At 51.9% G+C, this 27,254-nt stretch overlaps 3 protein-coding genes across 16 annotated transcripts in view; 2 read left to right on the forward strand and 1 right to left on the reverse strand.

The window, feature by feature from the left end:
• LOC110261339 (zinc finger protein 444) overlaps positions 1 to 27,254 on the forward strand; it is a 996,914-nt gene that overhangs the window by 607,106 nt on the left and 362,554 nt on the right. The window lies entirely within an intron of this gene.
• LOC110261340 (uncharacterized) overlaps positions 1 to 27,254 on the reverse strand; it is a 70,924-nt gene that overhangs the window by 32,727 nt on the left and 10,943 nt on the right. Inside the window, exon 3 of the mRNA XM_084965690.1 lies at positions 13,669 to 13,785. Coding sequence (XP_084821816.1) covers positions 13,669 to 13,785 — 117 coding nt within the window. The remainder of the gene's footprint in view (positions 1 to 13,668; positions 13,786 to 27,254) is intronic.
• Positions 808 to 14,929, forward strand: ZNF135 (zinc finger protein 135). Of its 14 annotated transcripts, none has more exons than XM_084962358.1 (4): positions 808 to 1,243; positions 2,608 to 2,763; positions 9,188 to 9,314; positions 11,777 to 14,929. In XM_084962358.1, exons 2-4 carry the CDS (start codon positions 2,731 to 2,733, stop codon positions 13,492 to 13,494), a joined length of 1,878 nt encoding a protein of 625 aa, XP_084818484.1. In that variant the 5' UTR covers positions 808 to 1,243; positions 2,608 to 2,730; the 3' UTR covers positions 13,495 to 14,929. The 14 variants fall into 14 exon arrangements, with proteins under 14 accessions (XP_084818484.1, XP_020953025.1, XP_013854354.1 ...); XM_021097366.2 differs by having other exon boundaries at positions 2,679 to 2,763; XM_013998900.3 differs by having other exon boundaries at positions 2,684 to 2,763.

Below are 27,254 nucleotides of genomic sequence, written 5' to 3' on the forward strand. Positions count from 1 at the left end.
GGTTCCCAGGCTAGGAGTCAAAGGGGTCAAATCGGAGCTACAGCTGCCAGCCTATGCCACAGCGACAGCAACACAGGATCTGAGCCACATCTGCGACCTACACCACAACTCATGGCAATGCTGGATCCTTAACCCACTGAACAAGTCCAGGGATCAAACCTGTGTCCTCATGGATGCTAGTCAGATTCATTAACCATTGAGCCAGGACAGAAACTCTATGTTTAACTTTTTAAGGGACTCCCAAACCATCTTCCAAGGCAACATTTTTGCTTCTTCTATGACATATTTTGAGCCTAGAAAACTACAGAAAGTGTTGCAGTGAACACCGAGGTACCCGCCACGCAGCCATCTCAGAGCCTAACCTCCTGAAAGGCTGGCTTTGGGTTATTTTTAAAGAAATAACACACCGGTGGAGGTCACTGGATTCGCAGCTGCACACCTCCACATTTCTGCTGCCCCCGGGTCCCAGGGGTGGAGCAAGAGGTGGGAAGGACAAAGGGGTCTCTTACAATACATTTCATCCAGGCATTGCTCCTTTTCACTCCTGACCCTCCATGACCCCTCTCAGTCCCCTAGCAAGTCACTCGCTGGAAGAGGCCCGGGATGGCAAACACAAGTCTCCACACGAAGCGACAGGGAGGGAATGTTTACGAAGGTGACATAAGAACAGGCATCAGGACTCGAACTCCTGACCTGTCAAAAATCGAGAGGCGGGAACAGACGCGCACGGAAGCCGCGCGCCGCCCTCTGGGAGACGTAGTTCACGGCCCCCACCTCGCGCAGGCGCGGTCCCGGGCCGCGGTGGGCGTGGCCTTCACCCTGACCCTGCACGAAAGAGCGCGGCGAGGGAGGCCCGGGGTGAGCCGCCAGGCAGCTGCCCGCGGGATCTGCTGGGCCCAGCTGGGAATCGGATTCCCGCAGCCTGGGCCCCGGGCGCGGGCGAGCGGAAGCACAGGCGCCGCCCTCTGGGGTATGTAGTTCGACGCCCGCCGACCCAGGCCGAGTCCCGGCCCGCGGTGGACGTGGACTTCGTAATCCATTCCTAGGAGGGCAGCATGGGAGGGTCCGGGGTGGGAGACCAGGCGGAGCTCGGAACCCAAGTCCCTCAGCCTCAGCCTCCAGGCGGGGTCGGGGCGAGCAGGGAGGCGACCGGAAGCGCGCGCGCCGCCCTCTGGGAGGTGTAGTTCGGCACCTTTACTCAGAGGGTGCATGGCGGCCACGGCCTTTGTCCTCCGTCCGACGGGTAAGTGGGATTGGGGGTGGCCGGGGCGGGGGAGGCCGAGGCAGGGTCTCGGCGTGGGTGCAGGGTCTTCTCTGAGGTCCTGGCCCGTGTGTGCATCCAGCCACGCGCGTCTGTATCGAGTCCCTTTACTGCTTTGGCTCCGGGCGGGTCGCTGCGGGGGGGGGGGGGGGGTGTTGTGGGCGGGGCCGAGTGGGCGGGGCTTGGTTTGGGAGGTGGGGGTCCCAGGCTCTGAGAGGAGGGGTTGGGTCCTGGCTTTGGCTTAAGGGATTGCGGTATGAGGATTCAGGGGCCCCAGAGAAAGAGTAGCTGGCCCGACTCTACAAAGCCTGGAGCCAACCTGACCTGCATCCCTCCCCTGTTAGGGCGGGATGTCTAGGGTTTGGAGGGTGGGGAGTGCTGAGACACCACCATGATGTCATCTCTGAAGCTTCGCCTTCTTGAGAGGCTTCTGTCCCTAAGGGATGAAGATGAGGAAGACCCCAAGCACCAGATTTTGACCCTAGCCGCCTGGGACACAGGAAACAGAAACAGACTCATTATATTAAAATCTTACTGAGCACCAACTGCATGCCAGGCACCATCTTGGCACCTTCATTAATTCAATAAGCAGGTGTTTAGATATCCGGGGTGCCAGGCCCCATCTCATATCCCAGTACTTTCAACATTGTCTCCGCCCCGGACGCCACAGGCGAGTCAGGGAGATGATGATAAGCCCATAAAACATCACTGAACAACATAACTCCCATCCAGGAAACTGCAATGACGACAGCAGGGCACGAGCAGGATGGGGCAGAGTCGGGTGCGCCAGCAGGGTGATCCCAGGGCGGCACAGAGAAGGCAAACAGGCCCTGCCTTTGGCCTGTGTCTCTGTCTGGGCAGTCAGCCACGGAGGAGCTTGTAAATCACTGGGAATAGGATCGTGCACGTATTACATGCTAAATAGTTGATCACTGAAGCTGGAGGCTCCCCTCCCAGCAGCACCCCCCTCCCTGTGCATCCTGCTGCCTGCTGAACTCCAGTTTCAGCCTTTTGCACGTTCTTATTCCCTTAAGCTCTGTGCTGGGTCACCACCCTGCTTTTGTGGGAGAGGGAACCAGTTCGTGAGTCCCCAGCGCAGTCTGGCCCTCCGTCACAGTAACAGAAAGCGTCGTCATCTGGGAATCATCTGTGCAACCCAGGCTGTGCCCCTTGTCCCCCCTGGCTGCCAGCTCTCCTGTCTGTGGAGGGTGGGGTAAGGAAGATCTGAGCTCACCCTTCAGCAGCGCCTGGGCGCACAGCAGGAGCGCAGAGGATGCCAAGCTGAGGTTTCACTGTGGTTGGGTCTGGCTCGGCTGCTGGACCCCTTCTCTTCTCCCTGCATACAGTGCTTCCAGGACCTGGGGTCCCTGCTGACCACCATCGCCTGCCCAGTCTCTCACATCCCCTTTCCCCCCAGAACAGCCTGCGGAGGAGCTGGCTCTTCCTGCGAGAGGCCCGGGGAAGAGGGAATGACTGCCAGGCTCCTCCCTGCCAGGGACCCGGTGAGTACCCCGCCACCCTCACACTCAGGCCTCACGAGCTCTGACCTGTGCCCCCCTGGGCTCATTCTGCCCTCAGGGCTTTTGCACTCACCCCACCTCCTGCCAGAAATGTGCTGAAGTCAGCCCCCCATCCTCCAGATCTCCCCCCATCACCTCTGAGAAGACCTCTTGGATCCGCCCATGCCACCCTGGCCGCCGTTGCGCATCCATCCCTGACGTGGCTCTGGCGCTTTCTTAGCACAGGGTCCTGGGCCTGTTCTCCCAGCTCACTCTCTGCATCCAGTCACTTGGCAGACACGTACCAAGCACCTGCCATGTAGCAGGAGCCATTCCAGGTACTGCGGGTGCAGGAACAGAGAGGTGAGCAGAAATCTCCATCCCTGTGGTGCTCACCAACCGTCAGGGGAATGTACACCTGCCGAGCGTTGGGCAGAGAAATGAGGCCCAGAAAAGGGTGGGTCTGGGGACCAGGCAGTCATTGGTACAGCCCCAGAGGCTTCCCCGAGGAAGCGGCCCCCAAGCAGAGACCTGCAGGAAGGGAGGCTGAGGTTGGGGTGCACAGGAAGAATGCTCCGGGCAGAGGGAAGAGCACGAGCACAGGCCTGGAGGTGGGAGCACACCAGGCACGTCACATGAAGAGCAGGCACACGTGTGTTATGAGGACCAAGAACAAGGTCTCCTAGGCCAGCTGCAGGGGCCCGGCACACAGTAGGTGCTCAGTGAATGGGCAGAATGATGCATGTTCCAAACTCTGGGGTCAGTGCTGGACACAGGTCCCCGTATTCGATCCCCACATCAGTCCCATGCGAGGAGCAGGGGAATGAGGAGACCAAGGCACAGAGCAGGTCATGCCACTGGGGGTGGCTGAGCCAGGCCTGAGCTCAGGAGGCCTGGCCCGGCTCAGACCACCTGCCTCCTCTGGTCCCCGGCGCCCAACACGTGTCCTGCTGCCTTCCTGGCTTGTCCTCCTGGTCTGTGTGGCTGCCCCAGCAGCGTCCCTCCATCTGCTCCAGGGCGCTGACCCCTGCTGGGATTGTAATTTTTGCCAGCTCCCCGACCCTGCAGCTAGCACACGACCAGCATGAGGTAGGGGCATGTAGCTTGTCTCCATAGCCTCTGTGCCCAGAAGGGCAGCCTGTGCTCAGTAGTCCTGACTCCACAGATAAACACTGAGTGAGACCTATGGAGTCTGGAAAGTGTGAGCAAACAGGGAATCAAAACCTCCCTGGCCCCTGCACAGCTGTTTGAGTGCTGGCTCTGCAGGGAAAGTACCCACTATGCACCAGACCCAGGGTACACACGTCCTGTGAGTTCCCACAGTCCTCCCACAGACGTCTCAGAGCTCCTGCTAACTTGCAGATGAGGACAGAGAGACGCCACACAGTGAAAAGATATCTGGGGCCAGGGTCTGAATCCACACCATGGGTCCAGGGCCAGCCCTTCACAGTGTTGCCCCCCCACCCCGGACACTCACTAACAGGAGACGTTCCAGCAGCAGTGCATCCTGCCTGGTGGGCCGGAGTCCGGCTTGTGGGCACCCTTGTGTCCCCAACTCCGCTCCATGCGGCCACAGTCCGCCGACCTTGCCCCTGCCTCCCTGGCCGGCCGCAGCACTTGGTTCTGGGAGACGAAAACCCCACGGCGGCGGGGGTCTGTGCCCAAGCCTAACGCAGCTTGAAGGTCATAAATTCTGCACCTGATCACGGAAGGCGCGGCCGCATGTGTCAGGATATCAGAAAAGACATGCGAGCGTGAGCTGATGGGAAGCGCCCCGGGAGTGGGTCAGGCTTTCCCTTGGACGATTGTCCTTCTCCCCCAATATTTACTTGTTTTATCGACGCGTAGTTGATTTCCCGTATGATATCGGCTGCAGGTGTACAGCATGGTGATGCAGTGTTTTTATGGGCTATACTCCATTTATGGTTATAAATATTGGCTAGTTCCCTGTGCTGTAGTTATTCTTGTAGCTTATTTTATACCTAGTAGTTTGTGCCTCTTCATCTCCGCCCCATCTTGTCCCTCTCCTCTTCCCCCTCCCCACTGCTAACACTAGTGTGTACTCAACATCTGTGAATCTGTTTCTGTTTTGTTGTATTCATTTATTTTTTTCGATTCCACATTATAAGTGATGGTATCTAGTGCTTGTCTTTCTCTGAGACTAAGTTCCATCCATGTTGTTGCAAATTGCATTGCTTCCTTCTTTTTTATGTCTGAGTCGTATGGTATATGTACCATATCTTCTTGATCCATTCATCTATTGATGGACACTTAGGTTGCTTCCAGGTCTTGGCTGTTGTAAATAATGCTGCTGTGAACATTGGGATGCATGTATCTTTTCAAATTAGTTTTTCCGTTTTCTTCAGCTGTATACCCAGGAGTAGAGTCATTGGATCATATGGTAGTTCTATTCCTCCAGTACTTAAATGCCCCATATTAAAGACGAACAGTCCTCAGGGGTCCTGCCACTTGAGACCACCATCCATTTCATTTTCCTGGCCTTGGCTCTTTGCTCTCTCCCCTCCGCCCTTCTCTGTGCGCACAGGCATTGCTTATGCACAGGGTACATTTATGGGAGTGTGCAGCTGGTGACTGCATCTGTGGACACCAGTGGATGGTCCGGCTGAGGCAGGGGACGCTCCCAGCCCCTCCCTTAGGTGATGCGGCTGTGACATCTCAGGGGTCCTGTTCTGTCCAGGGAGGAACCGGCTAGGAGGGTGTGGGTTCCTTGCCTGCCCACAGGGCCCAGAAGCCCCATTCCAGTCCCCTGTGTCTTTTTCTCTCATTTGTCTTTGTGGGAGGTGGCTCAGCCTCATGGCCAACAGGGGGGACGCTGGACCCAGACAACCCAAGTTCAAATCCTGGCTCAGCCTTTTTCTCCCCAGGTGATTTTGGTTTCACTGGCATCCTCCCTGCGTGAACAGTGGTTGGAGTTATGTGGTCACCCGAGGCCTCGGGTTATGTGACCAATCCATGTGCTTCTCTCAGTACCGTCTGTGTGTCTGCTCTTTTTTTTCTAAGGTTCACAAATTTAAAGTTCTTCATGTGTCAAAACCCTGATATCTTTCATGGTGATTTCTAGGTTGATGATTTGGCTGATTTTTTTAAGGCCACACAACCCTGTAATGATATTCTCATTATAAAAATGTCAGGCGGAGTTCCCGTTGTGGCTCAGGGGTCAAGAACCTGACATAGTGTCATTGAAGATGCAGGTTCGATCCCTAGGCTTGCTCAGCGGGTTGAGGATCCAGCAGTGCCAGAATTAAATTAATTGGGAATTAAAGCTCTGTTTCGTTTCGTTTAATTTCCCCCCTGAAAGGCTCTTCCCCATCCTTGAGTGTCGGTGCCCCTGTCTTGTGCTTGGCTGTGGATTTCTCCACCTTGTGGGTGAACCTGTTACCAGGTGCCTGTTAGGTGCAGACAATGCAGCCGAGGAGCAAGGTTTCTGGGCGGGGGGATGTGGAGGGAAGTGGAATTGCCAGAATAACAAACGTGTGCATCTTTTAAAAACCCACCAATTGTCAAAGGAATCCATGCCTGGGTACTAAGCCGTCCTCTTCTCTGAAGGGCCAGGCTTTCTGTCCTGTGGTTTGCTTTTCACTTACTGATTGGTCAGCTCTTCACATGTGCTGGCCACTGATCCTCTGAATGACTGTCATCTAGGGCATGAATTGTGATTGCTGAATGTATTATTTTCCTGTTGAGTCAGCAACAAATCCCAACAAACCTGGCTTAAAACCACACAAACTCATGATAAGTTCCAGAGGTCAGAAGTCTGAAATGTGTCTCGTTAGGCTAAAATCAGAGTGTCGGCAGGGCTGTGTTCCTTTTGGAGGCTGGAGGGGGGATCCACAGCTTCCGGAGGCCCCCCACGTTCCTTGGCTCCTGGCCTCCTTCTGTCTTCACAGCCAGCTTTGGCCAGTTGTCTTCCTCGTGTCCCATGCCTGTGAGCCTGACTTTTCTGCCTCTTTCCCATTGAAAGACCCTTGTGATTATGTTGGGCTCCCTGGGATATTCCAGGATGATCTCATTTTAATATCCTTCTTGCCATGTAATTCAGGGATGGCAGTGACACAGTTCTGCCTACAACACTCATTTTTCTTCTTTCTGACTTTTCGTGGCTTATGTTTTATTTGTGAGGATTTGGTCTACCTCCCGTTTATTAAATTAATGGCCTATACTTTTCCAGATTTCTTTTTCGTATTAATCTCTTTAATATTTCTGGAATTTATTTTTATTCATGGTGTGAGGTAGGTATCTACTGATTTCCCCCTACAAACAGAGAGCCAGTGGCCCTGGTGTGCCCACTGCTGTGAAATGCTCCCACTACCACAGTGACTCCCCACTTACGCATGATCTTCATGTACTTGAATTGACTTTGCATAGTGAACAGATTCTTTTTTTTGTTGTTGTTCTTTTGCCACACCCAAGGCATGTAGAAGTTCCCAGGCCAGGGATCAAACCTGCACCACAGCAGCGAACCAAGCTGCTCTAGTGACATTGGATTCTTAATCTGCTGCTCCACATGAGAACCCCCAGATTCTTAATAAAGTTGCCCAGGTTAAATCCTCGGACTTCCTGCTTACTGGCTTTATAACTTTGGCAAGACACACTATCCCATGTCTGTAAAATGGGCTCATAGCAGCATGAACCCTCCCACAAGATTGCAGGTTAGATTAAATGTGATGAAATGTTGGTCCAGGGCCTGGCATGGGCAGTATGGGAGATGGTCTTATTGAGTCTGTTTTTAATCTTTAACAACTCATCTAGACTATATTCCAGGATATAGTGAAAGGTGAAGATTATTTAGGTATATTTTCCCCTCACCAGGCTAACCAGGTATCACCAGTGTGTTTTCTGAGCAATCTTTCTCTTCCTAATTCATTTGGGTTCTTCCTTCCTATATTAGGACCTAGTCTTAAGCTGAGCTATTTCCTTGAGCTCCTGTTGGCCTGCTGCACATGGTTTTACGTCTGGTGCCGTGTGGGTCTGCCATAGCAATCCTCAACCACCGCATCCCAGTGCTTAGCCCCGAGACATGATCTGTATGTCAGCTGTTACCATCTTGACTCCCATGTGGCCAGACAGAGGCCATTATCCCCTGCTGTCCAGTCCAGACCCCACAGGTCACAGAGGAGGCATGTCCCACACACCCAGCAAACAGGAGTGGCCTTCGCTTCCCTGAGGAAATGGGCTTTCTCCTGGCTCCGGTCTGTCTCGTTGTCTTACTGATCTGTAGGAGCTTTTACATATTAAGGAAAGAAGTTAGTACCCCAAGTACATTGTATGCTGCATATATACTTCACAGGTGGCACGATGGGAGTGGTGGTGTTTCTGAAGTGCATACGCTTTCCAGTTGGCCATTTCTTCTTAAGACTTAGAGTAGTTTCTGCAGTGCATACACTGTAATTTAGTCGACTGTCTCACTTACTTTTCTGGAGAGGAGTATCCTGACTGGAATTCTGAGGCTGCCCTCCTCGCGGACGTGCCCGGCGTGTTCCCGGCAGCCGTTATCTTGACGAGACAGCACTGCTGCGACTCTGTTATGCTGTATGACTCGATCGGCCTGAGCAAAGGGAGACTGTCTGGACAGACCTGCCCAGATCACGCGCGGCCTTTGTAACGCAGCGCCTCCCCTGGCTGGCTGCAAAGGTGGAGAGACACATTCTGCCTTCCCTGGGAGAAAGCCAATGTGCATGTTGTAAGCGGTCCATGGAGGGGGTGGCTTCCAGGAGCTAAGAGTGGCCTCTGGCTGCTGCCGGCAGGAAATCAGGGATCGCAGTCCCGCGGGGCTGATTTCTGCCAACAACAAGAACGGGTCTGGAAGCAGATTTTTACCCCTTGTCTTAGAACAGGGAATTCACCCAGGTTGCTCAGGAGTTCCGGCCCACAGGACTATGGGACACTGAACAGGTGTTGCTTTGAGACACTAGCTTTGCGGTATTTGTTTACGTCACTAGATAACTGACGTGGGTAGAAAGGAGCATCTGGGTTTCGCGTCATCATTAGAAAGATCACCTCTACTGAGGTTTTTTCCCCTAATATCTCCGTTTCAAGGGCTTTGTTTCATTCATTATATATACATCTGGGATCCATCAGGATGTTATATTTTGGCCAAAGGGTGAGGCAGGGTTCTAACCTGACAGTGTTCCAGATGCTCCTTCCCCACTGCCCCACTGCCCAGACACAGCTGCCACTTTGGGGGACCCCCCATGCAAGCGGAACACACCTCCCCTTCACTGTTGACTCCTCAGCAGCCTGTCTTATTTCATGCGACTTTCCCCCTGCAGGGCCCCAAGTCCCACAGGAAAAACCTGACTCAGATCCCCAGACCCTCCCACACACTTGGCCGATGTCCCTGTTCACCAGCTGCTCCCACAAGCAGCCACCCTGGGGACACTGAGGACACTTGTGTGTGATGTTTCAGGAGCAAGTGACTTTTGAGGACGTGGTCGTGGACTTCACCCAGGAGGAGTGGGGGCAGCTGGAGCCAGCCCAGAGGACCTTGTACCGAGATGTGATGCTGGAGACCTTTGGGCTTCTGGTCTCTGTGGGTGAGGCCACCCCCATGCCCCTGATCTGCCCCCGGCACAGATTCCAACTTTCCTGGGATAGAAGTAGGAGTAGATCTAGGCCTTAAGAGCAGATTCCTGGGAAGTGTCTGGGGCTTCAGGGAATATCACTTAGGATGTTTTGATTGCGAATTACAGATCCTCCTAGCAATGCCAGAAGCAGAAAGCCATACATACAAGTAAAAGGGACATAGGGTCCCATGACCACAGAATTGAAGGGTAGACCCGCATCTTCCTATGGTGCTGTTGGGAACCCCCACCCCCACCCCCTTCTGCCTCCATTCACAGATGGGCCCCTCCGAAGGTGACAGGACAGCCACCAGGGGACCTCTACCCCATTTGAGACCAGCAGAAGAGGTGGGGTCTATGTCCTGGGCACCCATCCAAGGCCCACGTGGTCTCGGTTTGGCAGCCAGGTCCCCTCCACGCTGGTCATTGTTGCTAGCAGGCAAGGCAAGGAGCAGAGCCCTGACTGGCCATCTTGGGGCCTGGGATGGGGTCAGGGACTGAGTGGGGAGGTGTCCCTAGGAATGTTGGGGGCTGTTACCACAACTGTGGGCTCTCGGGGAACCCTAGCTGCTTGGGTCCTGGAAAACTGAACAAGAAGTGGGCAGAGCATTGAGGAGGGTCCTGGGACACATGCTCACACCATCAGTCTGCCCCTGAGCAGGACACTGGCTCCCCAAGCCAGTTGGCATCTCCCTGCTGGAGTAGGAGGTGGTGCTGTGGGTGGTGGACGAGGGAGGCCCTGAGGTGTGTGCTCGGTGAGGTGAAGGCCCATTCACCCCGCAAACGCTCTTGGATTCCTCAGAGCAAACTGACTGCTTGGTCTTTCAGGGAACACTCACCCGGCACCTACTGTGCTCTCGGTGAGGCCAAGTTCCCAGCATCACTGAACTTACATGCTTGCTGAGGGAGGGGTACACGATCAGTAGCTAACATGATGATAACAACAGCGAACAAGATGATAGCAGATTACAAGGAATGCTGAGAAATGGAAGCAGAGACGAGGCAGAAGCTAGGACTGAGGCAAGGACCGAGGAGAAATGAGGGCTAGCTCTCCACAAAGGTGGCATGTGAGCTGAAGCCTGAACCAGTGCGGACAGCTCGCCCGTGAACCAGTCTGGGAGAACAGAACTCCGGGCAGAGGACACAGCAAGCACAAGGCTCCGTGAGGTGCAGCAGGCAGCTCTGGCTGTGTAATAAGCACTGCAGTCTCTGGTTTATGTCAATCACTGATAATTCTGGCCTCTGTGGGCCAGTGGATCCAGTGGATCCAGGCTGGGCTCTTCCAAGTGCCTGTAGGTTGGCTGGGTGGCCCTCCTCTTCATTCCTCTCATCCAGCTCTGGAGACCAGCAGGCAGCTCTGCTGGGAGTGGGAGGGGAGGGTCCCGCCCTCTGGCATCTAGCGCTGACCCCGTTTAAGCAGCTGCCCACTGCCAGGGCCCAAGAAGGGAGTCACAACAAGGTCTCCCTAGCCTCAAATAACAACTAGCTCTTACTTAGTATATTAGTTCCCAATTGGTGCTGTGGCAAATGATCATAAACTTAGTGACGCAAATTATCTAACAGTTCTAGAGGTTAGAAGTACAAAATGGGTCTTCCTGGGCTGTAGTCACCATCTCAGCAGAGAAGTGTTCTTCTGGAGGGTGTGGGAAAATCCATTCCCTTTTTTTTTTTTTTTTTTTTTTCCCATTTCCTTTCATTGTGCCCCTTCTAGAGGCTGCCCACACCCCCTGACACACAGTGCTGTCCATTTTCAAAGTCAACAAAGGCTGGTCACGCCTTCTCACTTCATGTCCCTCCTGCCTCTCTCATTCATATTGAAGAACTCTAGTGGTTACCCTGGAGTGGCTCCAGAAAGCCATGGTGATCGCAGATGACGAGCAGCCTAATGCCTCCTTGACGTGCAAAGCTATAGCATATTCAAGGCTCCAGGGATTACAACGTGGACATGATTGGGAGCTACTGTTCCACCAAACACATCTGGCTTGACTTTTTTTTTTCTTAACTTTTCACTAAAGTGTACCATAAATGGGAAAGGTGCTTATATCACACCTTTAGGCCAGCCTGGTGTCAAGGTGGGGATGGCACACACTGAGGTCATGGCTGTGCAGAGGGCGGGGTACCAGGGCCAGAAGGAAGGAGGAGGAGGAAACGTGTTTGTTCAGCATGTCCACTGAGCTCTGTTCTGGGCTGGGGGTACTCCAGGCCCTGGGGTGTCTGTCCAGTTTCCCTGGATGCTTGCTCTGTCCTCAGCACTCTGCTTCTCCCCCTCTCTCCTATTCCTTTTCTGATTTGCAAAAACGTATTTTTAATGGGAAAATATGTGTGCCTTGGACCTTTCAAAAGCATCGGTTTTATTCTTCTATCCACCCACCCACCCTAAACTCTTCTCCTAGAACTGGGATTCAGGGACATTTCCATTTTTCTGTTTCTTTCAGACTTGGAAGCTAGACCCCAAACCAAACTATCAACTGCAAAGCAAGACATAACTGAAGAAATACCCAGCAATGCCCTGGTAAAAAGCTTCCTCTGGGAAAGTCTGTGGCACTCTAAGGGTGAAGATGCTGAGGGCCCCTGGGAGCAAAGTTGCAAGAGGCCAGACAGCCATGCGGTGCACATGGCCTTCATGCCTGTGAAGACACCCACTCAGGAGCAGCAGCAGGGGAATGGGTTTGGGGACACCTTGAGTCTGAGCCCTGATCTCCCAATTCAACCAATGACTCCTGAAAGGCAAGGCCCTCCCATGTGGGGAACACATGGAAAAAGGGGGACTCTGCACTCAAATGCTCAGCAGAAAATCTCTGCAAAAGAGAAATTCTACAAATGTCAGGAATGTGGAAAGGCCTTTAGTCACAGCTCAGCACTCATTGAACATCACCGAACACACACGGGAGAAAGACCTTATGAATGTCACGAATGCGGGAAAGGCTTCCGAAATAGCTCAGCACTTAGCAAACACCAGAGAATCCACACTGGTGAGAAGCCTTACAAATGCACTCAGTGTGGAAGGACCTTCAACCAAACTGCCCCACTGACCCAGCACCAGAGAACTCACACGGGTGAAAAGCCCTACAAGTGCAGTGAATGTGGGAAATCCTTTAGTTTTAGGTCCTCCTTCAGCCAACATGAGCGGACACACACGGGTGAGAAGCCCTACACATGCAGTCAGTGCGGAAAGGCCTTCCGACAAAGTATCCACCTCACCCAGCACCTGCGAATCCACACTGGAGAGAAACCCTACCAGTGTGGAGAGTGTGGCAAGGCCTTCAGCCACAGCTCATCCCTGACCAAACACCAGCGGATCCACACTGGGGAGAAACCATATGAGTGCCAAGCATGTGGAAAAGCCTTCACCCAGATCACACCATTGATTCAGCATCAGAGGACACACACAGGCGAGCGGCCATATGAGTGCAGCGAGTGTGGCAAGGCCTTCAGCCAAAGCACGCTCCTGACCGAGCATCGGAGGATCCACACAGGAGAGAAGCCCTATGGGTGCAATGAGTGTGGGAAGACCTTCAGTCACAGCTCGTCACTCAGCCAGCATGAACGGACACACACGGGGGAGAAGCCCTATGCATGCAGTCAGTGTGGGAAGGCCTTCCGGCAGAGCACACACCTCACTCAACATCAGAGGATCCATACTGGGGAGAAACCTTATGAGTGCGGTGACTGTGGCAAGGCCTTCAGCCACAGCTCGTCTCTGACCAAACATCAGCGGATCCACACCGGGGAGAAGCCCTACGAGTGTAACGAGTGTGGCAGAGCCTTCAGCCAGCTGGCTCCACTCTTTCAGCATCAGCGGATCCACACAGGAGAGAAGCCCTATGAGTGTAATGAGTGTGGCAGAGCCTTCAGCCAGAGCTCCCTCCTCATAGAACACCAGAGGATTCACACCAAGGAAAAGCCCTATGGGTGCAATGAATGTGGAAAATCCTTCAGCCACAGCTCTTCACTCAGCCAGCATGAGAGGACACACACAGGGGAAAAGCCCTATGAGTGCCAGGATTGCGGAAAATCCTTCAGGCAGAGCACCCACCTCACTCAGCACCGGAGGATCCATACGGGAGAGAAGCCATATGAGTGCAGGGACTGTGGGAAAGCCTTCACACACAGCTCCTCCCTTACCAAGCACCAGAGAACTCATACTGGGTAGTGCCACTCCACATGTGCTGGGACACGGGAAAGCCTTAAGCCATAGCACACTGCTTACTAGATATGACCCAATCACACCCCTGAGAAACAGCACAAACATACACAAGTCTTCACACACATCACATTGCTCAGAATCCCTCAGAGTTCATACTGATGGAAATGATTGTGGGAATACCGAGTTCTTGGTCCTCCATCCCTGGATATCAGATCATCCAGCCAGTAGGGTTGTGTGGAGTTAGTCACTGTTGAGGACCTTCTGCCATGAGTGCCCGCTAAGGCCTCATTGTAGAACCTACAAAAGAGAAATGGAAAAAGACATGGGTCTGGGGTGGCTTCTAAGGATTCACCCTAATCCAAACCAGACATTTTCAAAGTTGTGAGAAATTCAACAAATGCATTTCAAAAAACAAAAATCAGGAGTTCCCATCGTGGCGCAGTGGTTAACGAATCCGACTAGGAACCATGAGGTTGCGGGTTCAATCCCTGGCCTTGCTCAGTGGGTTGGGGATCCGGCATTGCCGTGAGCTGTGGTGTAGGTTGCAGACGCGGCTTGGATCCTGTGTTGCTGTGTCTCTGGTGTAGGCTGGTGGCTATGGCTCCGATTAGACCCCTAGCCTGGGAACCTCCATATGCCATGGGAGTGGCTGAAGAAATGGCAAAAAGGCAAAAAACAAAACAAAAAAAACAAACAAAAAAAACCACGCAGTCAGAACATTCTTGGTGGGGGGGATGTGCTTATGAATGGTGCAAGTTTACTCTGACGTTTCCTAAAAAGACAGTGGCAAATATGAGAGTGGCATCTTTTTGGAATCACCACGACTACTCAACTCTTTCAATACAAAGTTTTCTGATTTGTGTGTAAATTCTATGCTCAAGGTAAATGGCCACCAGCCTCACAGATGTGAATTCTATATGACAAAGTATCCATATACTATAAACAGATTTTATAAATTAATCTTTATATGCATTGGAGTTGACAAGATTTGTGTAGGAAGACTCAAAATGGAAAGTCCCATCCATGGAGTTCTGCAGATTCTAAGTTGGCTTCTGCTGCTCCGTTCTTGCTGTGAGGTTTTCTAAAGGACTCACAGGCATTAGGAATACAGGTGTTGCTGTTTCACAAAAAGATTTTTTTCCTTTGTTAAGCTACACATTGGTACCTTATGTTTTATAAGATTTTTCTCTTGAGGAGTTCCTCCATGGCTCAGTGGGTTAAGCACCCAATGTTGTCACGGCTGTGGCTCAGGTCCCTGCTGTGGCACAGGCTCAGTCCCTGGCCCAGGAACTTCCAAATGCCATAGGCATGGCCGAAAAAAAAAAAAAAAAAGATTTATCTTGAGAAATGAACAACTTAATCTCATGAACTGCTTTTTAAAAAAATTGATTCTTCATCCTGGTGTTTAATAAGTTTTCGTTTTTATAAAATTTAACCTAAAGGCGGTCTATAGAATTTCACTGAACCCTGAATTCACTAACAGCAGTCGCCCTGATACCCACAATCCTTAAACAGTGACTTGTCACTCTCACTAGAACCCATATTTAAACTTCATTGGCTGGGTTTGTTCACCAGCCATCAGTTAGGGCTATATCAGTCAGTTTCATCTTTCCTAATCACAATGCTGGAATATGAGTTTCCAGTTAACTTAAAATTTCTCCCTTGGTGGAGCAATGTTGCAAATAGTCCTCTAATACTGTTCCTAAGTATGCTGGTGGAATGCCTCCTCTTTTTTGGAATTGACTTCAGTCATTTAAAAACCACTTAAGGAGGGAGTTCCCGTCATGACGCAGTGGTTAAGGAATCCGACTAGGAACCATGAGTTTGCAGGTTCGATCCCTGGCCTCACTCAGTGGGTTAAGGATCCGGCGTTGGCGTGAACTGTGGTGTAAGCCAGTGACTACAGCTCCTATTAGACCCCTAGCCTGGGACCTCCATATGCCATGGGTGCGGCCCTAGAAAAGACAGAAGAAAAAAAAAAAAGAAGAAAAATAAAACCATTTAAGGAATTCTCTGATGATTCAGGGGGTTAAGGATACGATACTGTCACTGCTGTGGTGAAGGTTCGATCCCTGGCCCAGGAACTTCTACATGCCATGGTCACAGCCAAAAATAAATAATACAACTAAGTAAAAATAATAACCATTTAATAAAACTGGTAAATAGTGCACAGCAGCACTCTTCAATAGAAACAACACAAGCCGCACTGGTAAATTTAAATATAACAGTCCCATTTAAAAAGCAAGAAGGGAGCTCCTGTTGTGGTGCAGTGGAAATGAATCTGACTAGTATCCATGAGGATGCGGATTCGATCCTTGGCCTCAATCAGTGGGTTGGGTATCTGGTGTTGCTGTGAGCTGAGGTGTAGGCTGCAGACACAGCTCAGATCTGGCATGGCTATGGCTGTGGTCAGCAGCTGTAGATCTGATTCGACCCCAAGCCTGGGAACTTCCATATGCCGCGAGTGAGGCCCTAAAAAGAATAATAATAATAGAAAGAAGAAACAGGTGAAACTAATTTACTATTGTCCCCTGTATATCCCAAATGTTACCACTTCAACATGCTAATATAAACAATCACAAATGAGATATTTTGCCTTCTGTCTGTGCACTACATCCTTAAAATCCAATGCGTATTTTACATTTGCAGAACATTTTAATTTGTTGTAGCCATATTTCAAATGCTCATCTGCTCCATGTAGCCAGCCAGTGGCTGTACTGGACAGGGCAGCTCAACAGCCTTGGTCCTCTGGTCAGAGACTTTTGTCCTCCCCCCCTTTAATACATGTGTTCTCTTCCGTTTCCCTTCGCCTCTATCCTTGTGTAGCTTCTTGTCCCCAAAGAAATCGTGTGCTGGGAAGATCAATCATGTCAGAATATAGGAAATGAGGTGAAAACTGGGCAGAAGTGTGTGGTGGATTGGAAGGTGGGGATGGGAGGGGCTCACATCAGGAACCTCTGCACTTGTGGTTTGCCGGCTTTTTCAGAGAGGCTTGCCCTCATGCCTTAGTGATTCCCTTTTGGCCACACACACCTAATATGGAAGCTCCCAGGCCAGAGATCACATTCCGAGCTGCGGCTGCAACCTATGCCACAGCTGGCACAAAGCCAGATACTTTAACCCACTCTGCCACAACAGGAACTCCACTGTCCCCTATATATGTCCCTTCTTCCATAGTGAGAATACTCTGGACTAAACACACTTCCTAATTTGCTGAATCCTAAAATACTTCTAAAATAGTTTTGAGTTGCTTTTCTCCACCACTACAAAAAAACACAAACCTACTAAAAAGATTTTAGAATTTGCTACTGTTTCTCTATCACCCTGCCCAAGACCTGGTAAAGTATACAAATTGATGATTTATTCTACAGAAAGAGACAGATACTTCCAGATGTTCCCACTTGTTACCAGGAGAAGCTGGGTTACCTTGGGCATTAGGAGCAGTGGGTCTGTACGGAGGGTCTTAACTCTCAACCAAAGGTGCAGGGAAGTGGACAACTAAGAAACTTGGTAAGAAACTGGGAAAGATTAAATCTGTCTGTCCCAGAGTCTCCCTCTGAGAGCAGTAGTCTCCACTATAGGAAACCGGAACCTCCTGCTGCAGAAGCTCCGCCCCTTTCCCCACACTTCCTGAAAGCCTTCTTCCTACTGGGAGTTTCGCTGAGAACCACCTAATTGTCTGGAGCCCAATGCGCTGGAGAGGCAGTCGTTTCACTTAGATTTCTGGAAACTGTCCATTCTATAAACTCAGGTGCCCAAAGGTTGAGAGAGGCCTGGATTACGTTATGTTTTGAGAATCGGTTTTCATGGATTTGCCACAAACTAAATGAAGCTGCTGAAACTCCAAAGTCCTTCACTTTCTTGTCCTCCTTCCAGGGCTCAATGGCTAATTTTATCGTAGGAATTTTGAATTCTTCTCCCAGAGGGACTCCTCAGTTGTGTGAGCTTCAGGCCCAATGAATCTGGACTGGTGCCTGGTTCCATCCGCCCCATCCTGGGACTTCTGCACAGACCTGGGGAAAACCGAGCCCAGCACTTCCGAGAGCAGTGGGAGATCTCCACCTCTGCTGTGATTGAAAACTGGGTGCCGTGGAGGGCATTAAACCAGAAACTGCTGATGGGACTGAGGTGGGTTTCAGAATCTGTATGGTAAAGCAATGGGTAATTGTGGAGCAAGTGATCTGAGAGCCTCATCTTGAGGAACAGAGGCCAGGATGTGTAAAATGTGAACTGTGCTCAAGCTTCCTGAAGTGGTTCCGCTGAAGAAGCCTGCCGTTCACCCCAAGTGCAGAAGCTCTTATCCTGGGAGCCTCACAGGGGTGAGGGAAGAGCTTGAGTCCTGACTTTTCCCTGCCTTTTTCCACATGAGAAACACACCAGTCCATCTTGTGTTGCCAGATGCCTGAGTGAAGAAAGTCCAGTCTCTTCCCACAACCCACCAGACGACTCACTCATTCAAGATACTCAAGACACAACACATACACACTTACAATGATGCTCTCAGATTTTGTAATGTGCTGTAAACACATACATACCAAAATCTTGTACACAGAAAACTTACTGCAAGTACATATACACATATACTGAGATGTCAAAGGTAATAGTTCCTATGAGTTGGGAACATGAGAGATTTCCCCTCCTTTGTGTATTTTGTTGTTGTTGTTGTTTTCTATGGGACAATTTTTTTCAAAATGGTAAAAATGAATTTTATTACAGAATCCTTGTAAATAAAGAATTTTCAAAAGAATTTAAAAGCAAAAACAGGGAGTTTCCATTGTGGTTCAGTGGTAACAAACCCGATTAGTATCCATGAGGATGCATGTTTGATCCTTGACCAACTCAGTGGGTTAAGGATCTGGTGTTGCAGTGAGCTGTGGTGTAGGTCTCAGATGCAGTTTGGACCCTGAGTTGCTATGGCTGTGGTGTAGGCCAGCAGCTGTAGCTCTGACTTGACCCCTAGCCTGGGAACTCCCATATGCTGCTAGTTCAGCCCTAAGATGAGAAAAAGAAAAAAAAAAAAAAGAAAAAGCAAAAACAAATGCAGCCATCATTCCCCAACCCTAACAAAACTATTTTCATTTTCATACTTTCTCTGCTATGATTTGAACACACCCAGCGTGTCTTACAATTTCACTTAGAAATTATTCTTCCATGTTGCTACGCAGTATTACCATTATGCCTTATGATTCCTTTGGATGGCTCTACCAAAATTTATGTCACTGTTCCTCTATAATTGGAACAATTATAACAACTTAACTCCATACAAATGAGCATCCTAGTCACCTGTGCATAGTCTACTTTGAGTATACCACCTAGGTGCGGAAAGGATTTCTGCCTCAATGTATGCAGCTCTCTCCTCCACCACAACCCCCGGCCCACTAACTATTTAAGAAAAATCACCATGCCTGAAATTCAAAGCTCAAAGAACGCAAATGTCAAGAAGTTCTTAAGAAATTGAACTACTTGTGTTCAGTTTGTGTTCCAAATAGTTGCACTAGTTGACGCTGATTTACAAAACTCATCAACCCAGATAATGATGGGGGCATGTATTAGTCTGCCTGGGCTGCTATAATAACAACAAAACAGGTGACATGGCTTCAACAAGAGAATTTTTTTTTTCTTTTTAGTGCCTCACCCACAGTATATGCAAGTTCCCAGGCTAGGGATTGAATCAGAGCTACAGCTGCCGGCCTACACTACACCCATAGCAATGTGCAATTCGAGCCTCATCTGTGACTTAAACCACAGCTCATGGCAATGCTGGATCCCCAACCCACTGAGCAAGGCCAGGAATCGAACCGACATCCTCATGGATACTAGTTGGAAAATCCCTCAAAACAGGAAATCCCTCAAAAGGAGAAACTTATTTTCTCAGCTATGGAGGCTGAAAGTCCAAGATCAGGCGTGTCAGGAATGGTCTCTGGTGAAACCTTTCTTCCCGGCTTCCTCTGTGCACTCTTGGAAAGAAAGAGCAATCTCTTTCTTCCTCTTCTTATAAGGACACCAGTCTCACAGGATTAGGGCGCATCCTTATGGCCTCGTTTAATTTTAACTATCTCTCTAAAGACCGTATCAATAAACTAGGGGTTAGGGCTTCCACATAAGAACTGGGGGCTGAGGGGGCCACATGCAATTCAGTCCATAACAGAGGGTATTTTTTTGGTCTTTTTAGGACCACACCTGCGGCATATGGAGGTTCCCAGGCTAGGGGTCCAATTGGAGCTGCAACCACTGGCCTACACCACAGCCACAGCAATGCCAGATCTGAGCCACATCTGCAACCTACACCACAGCTCACAGCAATGCCGGATCCTTAACCCACCGAGTGAGGCCAGGAATTGAACCCACAACCTCATGACTCCTAGTCGGATTTGTTTCCACTGCCCCACGAAGGGAACTCCCATAACAGAGGGTATTTAAGCATCTTCTCCCCATTGAGATTCATCCGCATCTTGCCAGGTTTGCGTGACGTGTCTTATCTTTCCCTTTGAACACAGCCACCCTCTCGCCACGGTGTGAACTCTCTGAGACTCAATTGGCAGCAACTATCATGAGACTGGGATGTGAGTGAAGAAAGAAACCCTTTGCTCTTAAGCCCCTGTGACTTGGGCATCATGACGACAGATCACCTGCTCTAACACAGCAACAGAAAGAGGCACCAGTTCCTCTACCTACAGAAAGCAGTTACGTTTCTGTTCAGGCAACCAAACAGTGCTGTGATCTGAGATGAGATGCAAAAATCAAAAGATGGCATCATGTAACCCAAGGAGTTAAGGTCCCCTTGCCCAGGCAGATGGATCGTAGCAGTCTCGCTTGGTGTTCTCAACTTGTTTTGATCACAACCACCACCACGCACTCCATGACGAGTAAGAAATACATTTGCATTGCGTCCAGTTCTCGTTATTGGGTGTAAGGCTGAAAAGTTTCACGAACCCCTATTTGCCTTTACTACATTGTGGATTTTGACCCAGTTTCTCCTACTTCCTGGCTTTGTAATGCCGGGGCCCACAATGACTCGACTTCACGCCTCACTAATGGGCTGAAAACAATGCATTACTAGGCTTGGAGTGCTTTTGTGGTCTTTGTGAGCCACTCCTGACCTATAAAGACACTTGAGTTAAAGCAGAAAACTGTATGCCAAGAATTCAGAAGAGAACTTGACTTTCACTTATTTCCAAAAGGGCAAAACAGCTGGCAACATTTCTGCTGGAACAACGGCCCTGGGCAGCCCGAACAAGAGGCGCAGAGACAAGGCTGACTTCAAGAAAGCGCTGGCGCATCACACACATCGAGGCAACTCTACACTCGGAATAAGTCATCTTTCGCCCCTGACAGCTCGGGTTCACAGGTAGGCGGCGCCACGGTTGTGTCTGCAAGGTGAGGGCTTCCCGTGGGCCCTTCCTGGGTTCAAAGTGTTTCAGCCACGTGAGCTCTTGTGGAAACCAGCACACTCACGTCCACACAGACACCGCAGGAAGCCACACAAGGGTTTAGAAGGAGCCTGACGTGGTACTTAGAAATCTCAGGCAGGCAGCTGCCCCTCTCTGGGGGCACCTCCCTCCGAGGGGCTCGTGTCTGCGCCTCACGGTGCACGAGGAAAACATCCCTGCACAAACGTCCTCCCACTGGAAGCAGGGCGGGGCCAGGCCCCGAACACGCAGACGTCCTCCCGTGGGCCGGCTGGTGCTCTGCCAGGGCCAGGCGGACACGAGGTTTTCCAGCAGCCCCCATTCGCGTACAGCTTCCTGCTGTGGCTCCTGAGATGATCCATGGAATGGGAGACCCGTGTGAGGGTCTACGCGCGTGCCCAGGGCCTCCCTCCTGATGCCGTGGACTGGTGTCCCACAGGGCATTGAGTCCTGGGTGGCCAGGGACCCTGCACTGTGGCCAGCCTAGCGGGCGCCTTCCCCTTGTCGCCTCGCTGGTCGCTGCGGCTGCTGGAGATCCATGTGGGGCCTCCCTCTGCTGCGGCCTTGGTGTGGGGTGGCTGGTACTAAGGGCAGTCGGACTCCCCCAGCTGTGCCCCATCCTGGGCTGGCTCCCACATGCCTGCCTGCCTACGGGCCACGGCGAGGGCTTGGTTCCCTCCTGAGGATGCAGAGCCCTCTGCAGCTGCTCTTTCTCCTCCCGGGCGGTGCCCCAGGGCAGACGAGACCGTCCCCCCGAGAGTCTCGCACATGCTCCCCTTGCTTTCCCATCACCTCCTGCCGCCTGAAACGTGGTCCTCTAGCTCCCAGCGCTCAGAGAAGGAAAGTGCTCCGGGAGCAGGTGATCTAACAAGAGGTGTGGCCAAGGACGGAGCGTCTGGGTGAGGGGCAGGGCCGGCAAGGCCAAGTCTCAGGCTCCTGTCCTGGGCCCTGCAGGGCCCTGCACTTCACTCCTGGCCTCTTCCCTCGAGATGCCAGGGCGCACACCCCGGGCTGGCTCCAGACATTGCCAAGCATCCCCTGGAGGAGGAGCAAAACTGCCCCCCGGGGAGAACCAGTGTTTTAGACCCCAAAGTCTTCTCCAGCCTGCCACACCCCTTGGGCTCCAGGCTGGCACCCAGGGCAACGGGACCAGGACAGCAAAGCAGACACATCCTCAACGAAGACCACAAAGGATAAAGTGGGTGCCCCTCTGGCAACACTGCCACGAGGCCCAGGAGGTTTGAGGGACACGCACCTGTGAGGCCAAGGGCAACATGAGATTCTGGGTGCAGAAGCCCAAGGCATGTGGGAGCAGAGAGGCGGCTGCGGGGGGTGCCGGCGAGGCCAGCAGTCCTGGCAGGCGGGAGGCGGGCCTCGGGGTGTCGGACACAGCAGGGAGGGTGAGGAGGGGGCTGTAGCTGGCAGGCACAGTGCACCCTCGGAGGGGACTAGGGGTGCACAAGTCACGGCCAGGGGGACAGAAGGCTGCAGAGTCACCACAAACTAGGTTGAGGGGGCGTCTGCGGTCAGGGTCACCCAGCCAGCACCCCACAGGGTGTGGCAGGAAGGCTCCAGTCAGACCCCCTCCCCAACTCAGAGACCACAGCTCCTCCCCTCCCAGCCCCCATTCCCAGCCAGGCACGTCGAGGGGCTTCCCGGGGAGGCAGCAGCTTGGGTGCCCAGCCCTGGAGTCTCATCCCAGGCCCACTCCTCGTCCCAGGGCTTCCCTGAGGCAGCTGGCAGCACACTGCTGGTGGAGGGATGGGTAGGACAGGTCTGCCAGCTGCTGGGCAAGGGCCCCCCCCCGCTGACTCCTCGGATCAGCCTTTGTGGGCTTGGCCCCTTTGGTCTCCCTGATGCTCCCCTGTTCCAGAAGCGCAGGGTCTGGAGGAGGAGAGGCTGGAAAGAAGGACAGGCAAAGCTGAGGAGACAAGATCTCACAGCTGAGCACCCCAAAACCAGTCATGGAGGCCCAGCATATTGTGTCACAGTAGATTCGTGGGCACTGCTGACCCCACATCTGTCCTCAGCTGACAGAGAAGAACAGCCAAGAAGAAAGCAAGAAGCAGCTCAAGCTCAGCAGTGGCCCCAGATATTCTCAAAAAAGCCACAAAGGAGATACGTACTTTTTTTACTCGTCAAGTTGGTGGCAACCTTAAAAAGCAACAACACACAGTGCGGGCACAGAGGTGGGAAAATGGGCACCATTGTACATACATGCTGCGAAACTTCTGGAAAACCACATGGAAATGCCCTTTGTCAAACGGTCCTGAGGAACCCAACCTGCCCAAACAGACCCTCTCACACCCGAGCACATGCCTGAGATCGACAGATTTACAGCAAGAGGCCAAAACCTTGATGACGGCAAGTTCCCACTCCAGGACAAGGAAAGGCAGACCCCGTGAAAGGTCATGCGGTGGGGAGGAGAGCCCACCGGAAACGGAGCCACCCTCTGGAGGGCCTGGGTGGGTGCGGGGCTGCTCCGGAGAAACAGCCAGCGCTCAGGCACCAACCCACTGCACAGGCCTATGGGTGAGGCGTGGGCACCCACGCGAGACGTACAGAAGGACACGAAGGCATGGGCCAGCACGTGTCACCCGGCCCCGTCTGCAGACGGCACGAGAGAGTGGGGAGGTGGGTACCTTCCGCCTTATACCTGGATGCTTTTCACTGTTTGTGATAAACACATGATCTGCATAGTCTCTGAAGAGGAATTCAATTAAAAATAATACTCACTGCAGCAGTATTTGCAAGAGCCAAGACATGAAAGCGACTTAACTGTCCATAAACAGAGAAATGGATAAAGAAGATTGGGAGGTCCCGTCGTGGCGCAGCGGTTAACGAATCCGACTAGGAAGCATGAGGTTGTGGGTTCAATCCCTGGCCTTGCTCAGTGGGTGAAGGATCCGGTGTTGCTGTGAGCTGTGGTGTAGCTCAAAGACATGGCTTGGATCCCACGTTGCTGTGGCTGTGGTGTAGGCCAGAGGCTACAGCTCCAATTAGACCCCTAGCCTGGGAACCTCCATATGCCACAGGTGCGGCCCTAAAAAGACAAACAAATAAATAAATAAATATATAAAGACTTACTTACAAAAGAAAAAACCTCCTAGACATAGAATACAAACTTATAGTTACCGAAGGAGAAAGGGACGGGGAGGGATAAGTTAAGAGTTTGAGGTTAACATATAGACACTAGTCTACATAAAACTGATAACCAACAAGGACCTACAGGCAACTACCCTCAACATTCTGTAATAACCTATAAGGGAAATAATCTGAAAAAGAGTTTACATGTATATGCATAACTGAATTACCCTGCCGTACACCTGAAACTAACGCAACACTGTAAATTAACTATACTTCAAAAAACAACAACAACAAACTCATGACATTCCCCAGAGCCTACAAGAAGCAGCAGAAATTACAGTACGGACTTCCAGGCCCCCGCGACCTGGCCTTCCAGGGGCTCCCGCAGGAACCAGCTCGGAGTCTCCGTCCTGGCCTCTCCCGAGGGCAGACCCTAGACCACCACACACACCCAAGGGCTGGCTGTTCACTCACGCGTCTCGGGGGGCGCCTGGGTCTTGCTGGGTTCTGGGTCTTCACTGGCCCTTGCCAGCCCCCTGGTAATAGCAAACAGGAGAGGCTTCGTATACTTACCTGTGACACATGCCCTTGCTCAAACCTGTGGACAAACCCAAGGGAGAACTTGACAGTATTCCTGTTTATACCCAAGGGGAGAGTGGAAGCCCAAGAAGTACGCAGTAAACCCATGGGGGGCAGATGTGGACCCAGGCTTGTGACCCCATGGAAATCAGTCCCTAGGCCTTGCCCTCAGATGTGGTGGACACAGGGCTCCCTTCATCCCATGCTGATGCAGAACATGTACTTAGTTTTTAAGGGGCTGCTTCTTCCTGCTTCCTTACAACTGGAAGACAGATGTGACGGCAGGAGCCCAAGCAGCCTCCCTGGCCTAAGAGGCAACCATGAGAGGGATGCTCCTGGGCAGGGTAGCGGAGGTCAGATCTCTGCTAACTGAGAAGCTGCCCCACCAGCTCAGAGCTGCTCACTTCTGTATCCCTTGTACATTGGTGTGGTGAACTCTCTCAGGTCAGCCACTGGCAGGGGTCTGGGCTCCATGCTGTCAACGTCACTCCTTCCAGGGCTGACTCCCTCCCACTTCCATGCTCTCCTCGGGGGTGGTGACCTCACCACCAGGGAGGCCACCTTCTTGCAGCTCCTTGGATGCTGTGCCACCACCCTGGGCTGGACCTTGTCATTAGGTTGCCCAGGAACTGCTCCAGCAGCAGCAGCAGCGCCACCACAGGCTGCAGCCACTAGCCACACAGCTCCTGAAGGGGGCCCTAGTCAAATCCTGATAGATGAAATTCTGGAAGTGCAAACAGCAGAACTCAAGGTCAGCAGGACCCCTACCAGGGGTGATCTCTGACCGCTCTTGCTGGTCCCCAGCTGCCAGCCCTGGTGTGAGCAGTTCTGGGGGAGCTGGGGAGTTGCTGGGAGTGGCAAACACCTTCTCCAAAGGCAGCTTCTATCCAGGCCTGTACTGGGAAATGTGACTGTGCCCCCCCGGGAACAGGGTGCCTGTTGGGGAGGGTGAGTTCTCTGGACTGCGGCTCTGAGGGAGACATACCAGGGACGACAGGACGCTCTGGGATTTCAGCCAGAGTCTAGGCCTGCAGAGGAACAGAGATCCCCACACAGTGAGAGGCAGGCTGTGGGGCACCCACGCCAAAGAACAAACAGGGGCCCTCGAGCACATCAGCCCTGCAACCCACACACCCGGATTCCATGCAAAATGATTTCCAAGAAATTGCTGTTCATTATCGGTAGAGTTTTGCACTCCTTAAACAAAAAATTAACATAAAAAACGGGAGGGGGCAACTCAGTTTGTAAGAATGGTATTGCCAGCACTGCCCCCCCCAAAAAAAATCCCTCATGGATAGGAGAAAAATTACAAAAGAATGTCACTTACAAAGATGTTTATGCCTTTTGTTTAACAGTTACAATGTTGGTAAACTCATTCCAACAGTGTTTGTTACATACTTGATACATGTAACATCAAACATGCAAAGTTTGACACTAAAACAAATATATCACTGGAACTTCAGTTTCTAAACATGTGAAAGGGTGAGGTATCAGAACTGCTCCTGATATTAAAATAACTGAAAATCTGAAATGGTTCAGTGGAAAACCTACACCCATTTCTGGAAATGGCCTGGTCTACACACAGAGCCAGGTAGGAGGTGTGAAAAGTCACCCAAAACGTGGGAATCTAGAGTGAGTGTGCCCGGGGCTGGCTCTGGGATCCGCTGCCCTGTCCCTGAGCTATGGGTACCCAGCGAGGGGCTAGGCTTGGCCCGCTCTCTGAGTGGGCCTGGTTTTGTGTTTGTGCGGCAGCGGTGCTGGGTGAGTTTGTGCATTTTCAGTTTTGGGAATAAAATCTAAGGGAATAAAAATATCAATATGGCAGGGCGTTCCCATCGTGGCTCAGCAGAAACAAATCCGACTAGTATCCATAAGTATGTGGGTTCGATCCCTGGCCTCACTCAGTGGGTTAAGGATCTGGCATAGCCGTGAGCCATGGTATAGGTCGCAAATGTGGCCCGGATCCCGTGTTGCTGTGGCTGTGGTGTAGGCCAGCGGCTACAGCTCCAATTCAGCCCCTAGCCTGGGAACTTCCACATGTGGCAGATGTGGCACTTAAAAAAAAAAGAAAGAAAATTAATGCAGCAAATGGGAGTTCAGGGCCAAGCCAGGCCTCTCCCCACCCCCAATGGATCCTAAAGGGTGGAGACAAATCGCCTTCAAACAGGGCCCCCACCTCCAGGCCTAGCTGCACCCAGAGCCCCCTCTCTCCACATTCCCACCTCAGATGACTCAGGGTATTCACAGGGTCTCCTGGCCTCACCCAGAGATGACTCGCCCACTATAAGGGGGGCAGGGGTCCCTTTAGAATGAGAAATGGAGCAAGGGAGTGTCTTTAGTATCTCAGCTGCCTTCCTCAGTCTCTGCCAAAAATGCACACTCTGGACCCACTCAAGAGGAGAGGCAGACAATCAAGAGACATCCTTCACAACTGGCCTGGGCTCCCCAAATGCCTCCTCAAGACTGGGAACTCAAGGAAGTCACAGACCCAAGGCCAAAGAAGACGGGGCCCTGGGCTGGCTGGGGCCCAGGAGTAGACATGTTTCCAGGAAGTTGTTGGGGTGACGGGGGAACAGGGACCAGACCCTGGTATGGAGGTGAAGATGGTGGAAATGTCCAGCTTAGCTGAGAGACAGGTGTATATATAACGGGCGGTGGAAGGGAGAAGAGGGAGGGTACGGGAGAGAGAGG

Source organism: Sus scrofa, chromosome 6 (assembly GCF_054392235.1).
Source record: "Sus scrofa isolate SSC_HxYL_T2T_F1_AM1 chromosome 6, Sscrofa_HxYL_maternal_Yorkshire_Landrace_v2.0, whole genome shotgun sequence".
NCBI classification, from domain to species: Eukaryota; Metazoa; Chordata; class Mammalia; order Artiodactyla; family Suidae; genus Sus; species Sus scrofa.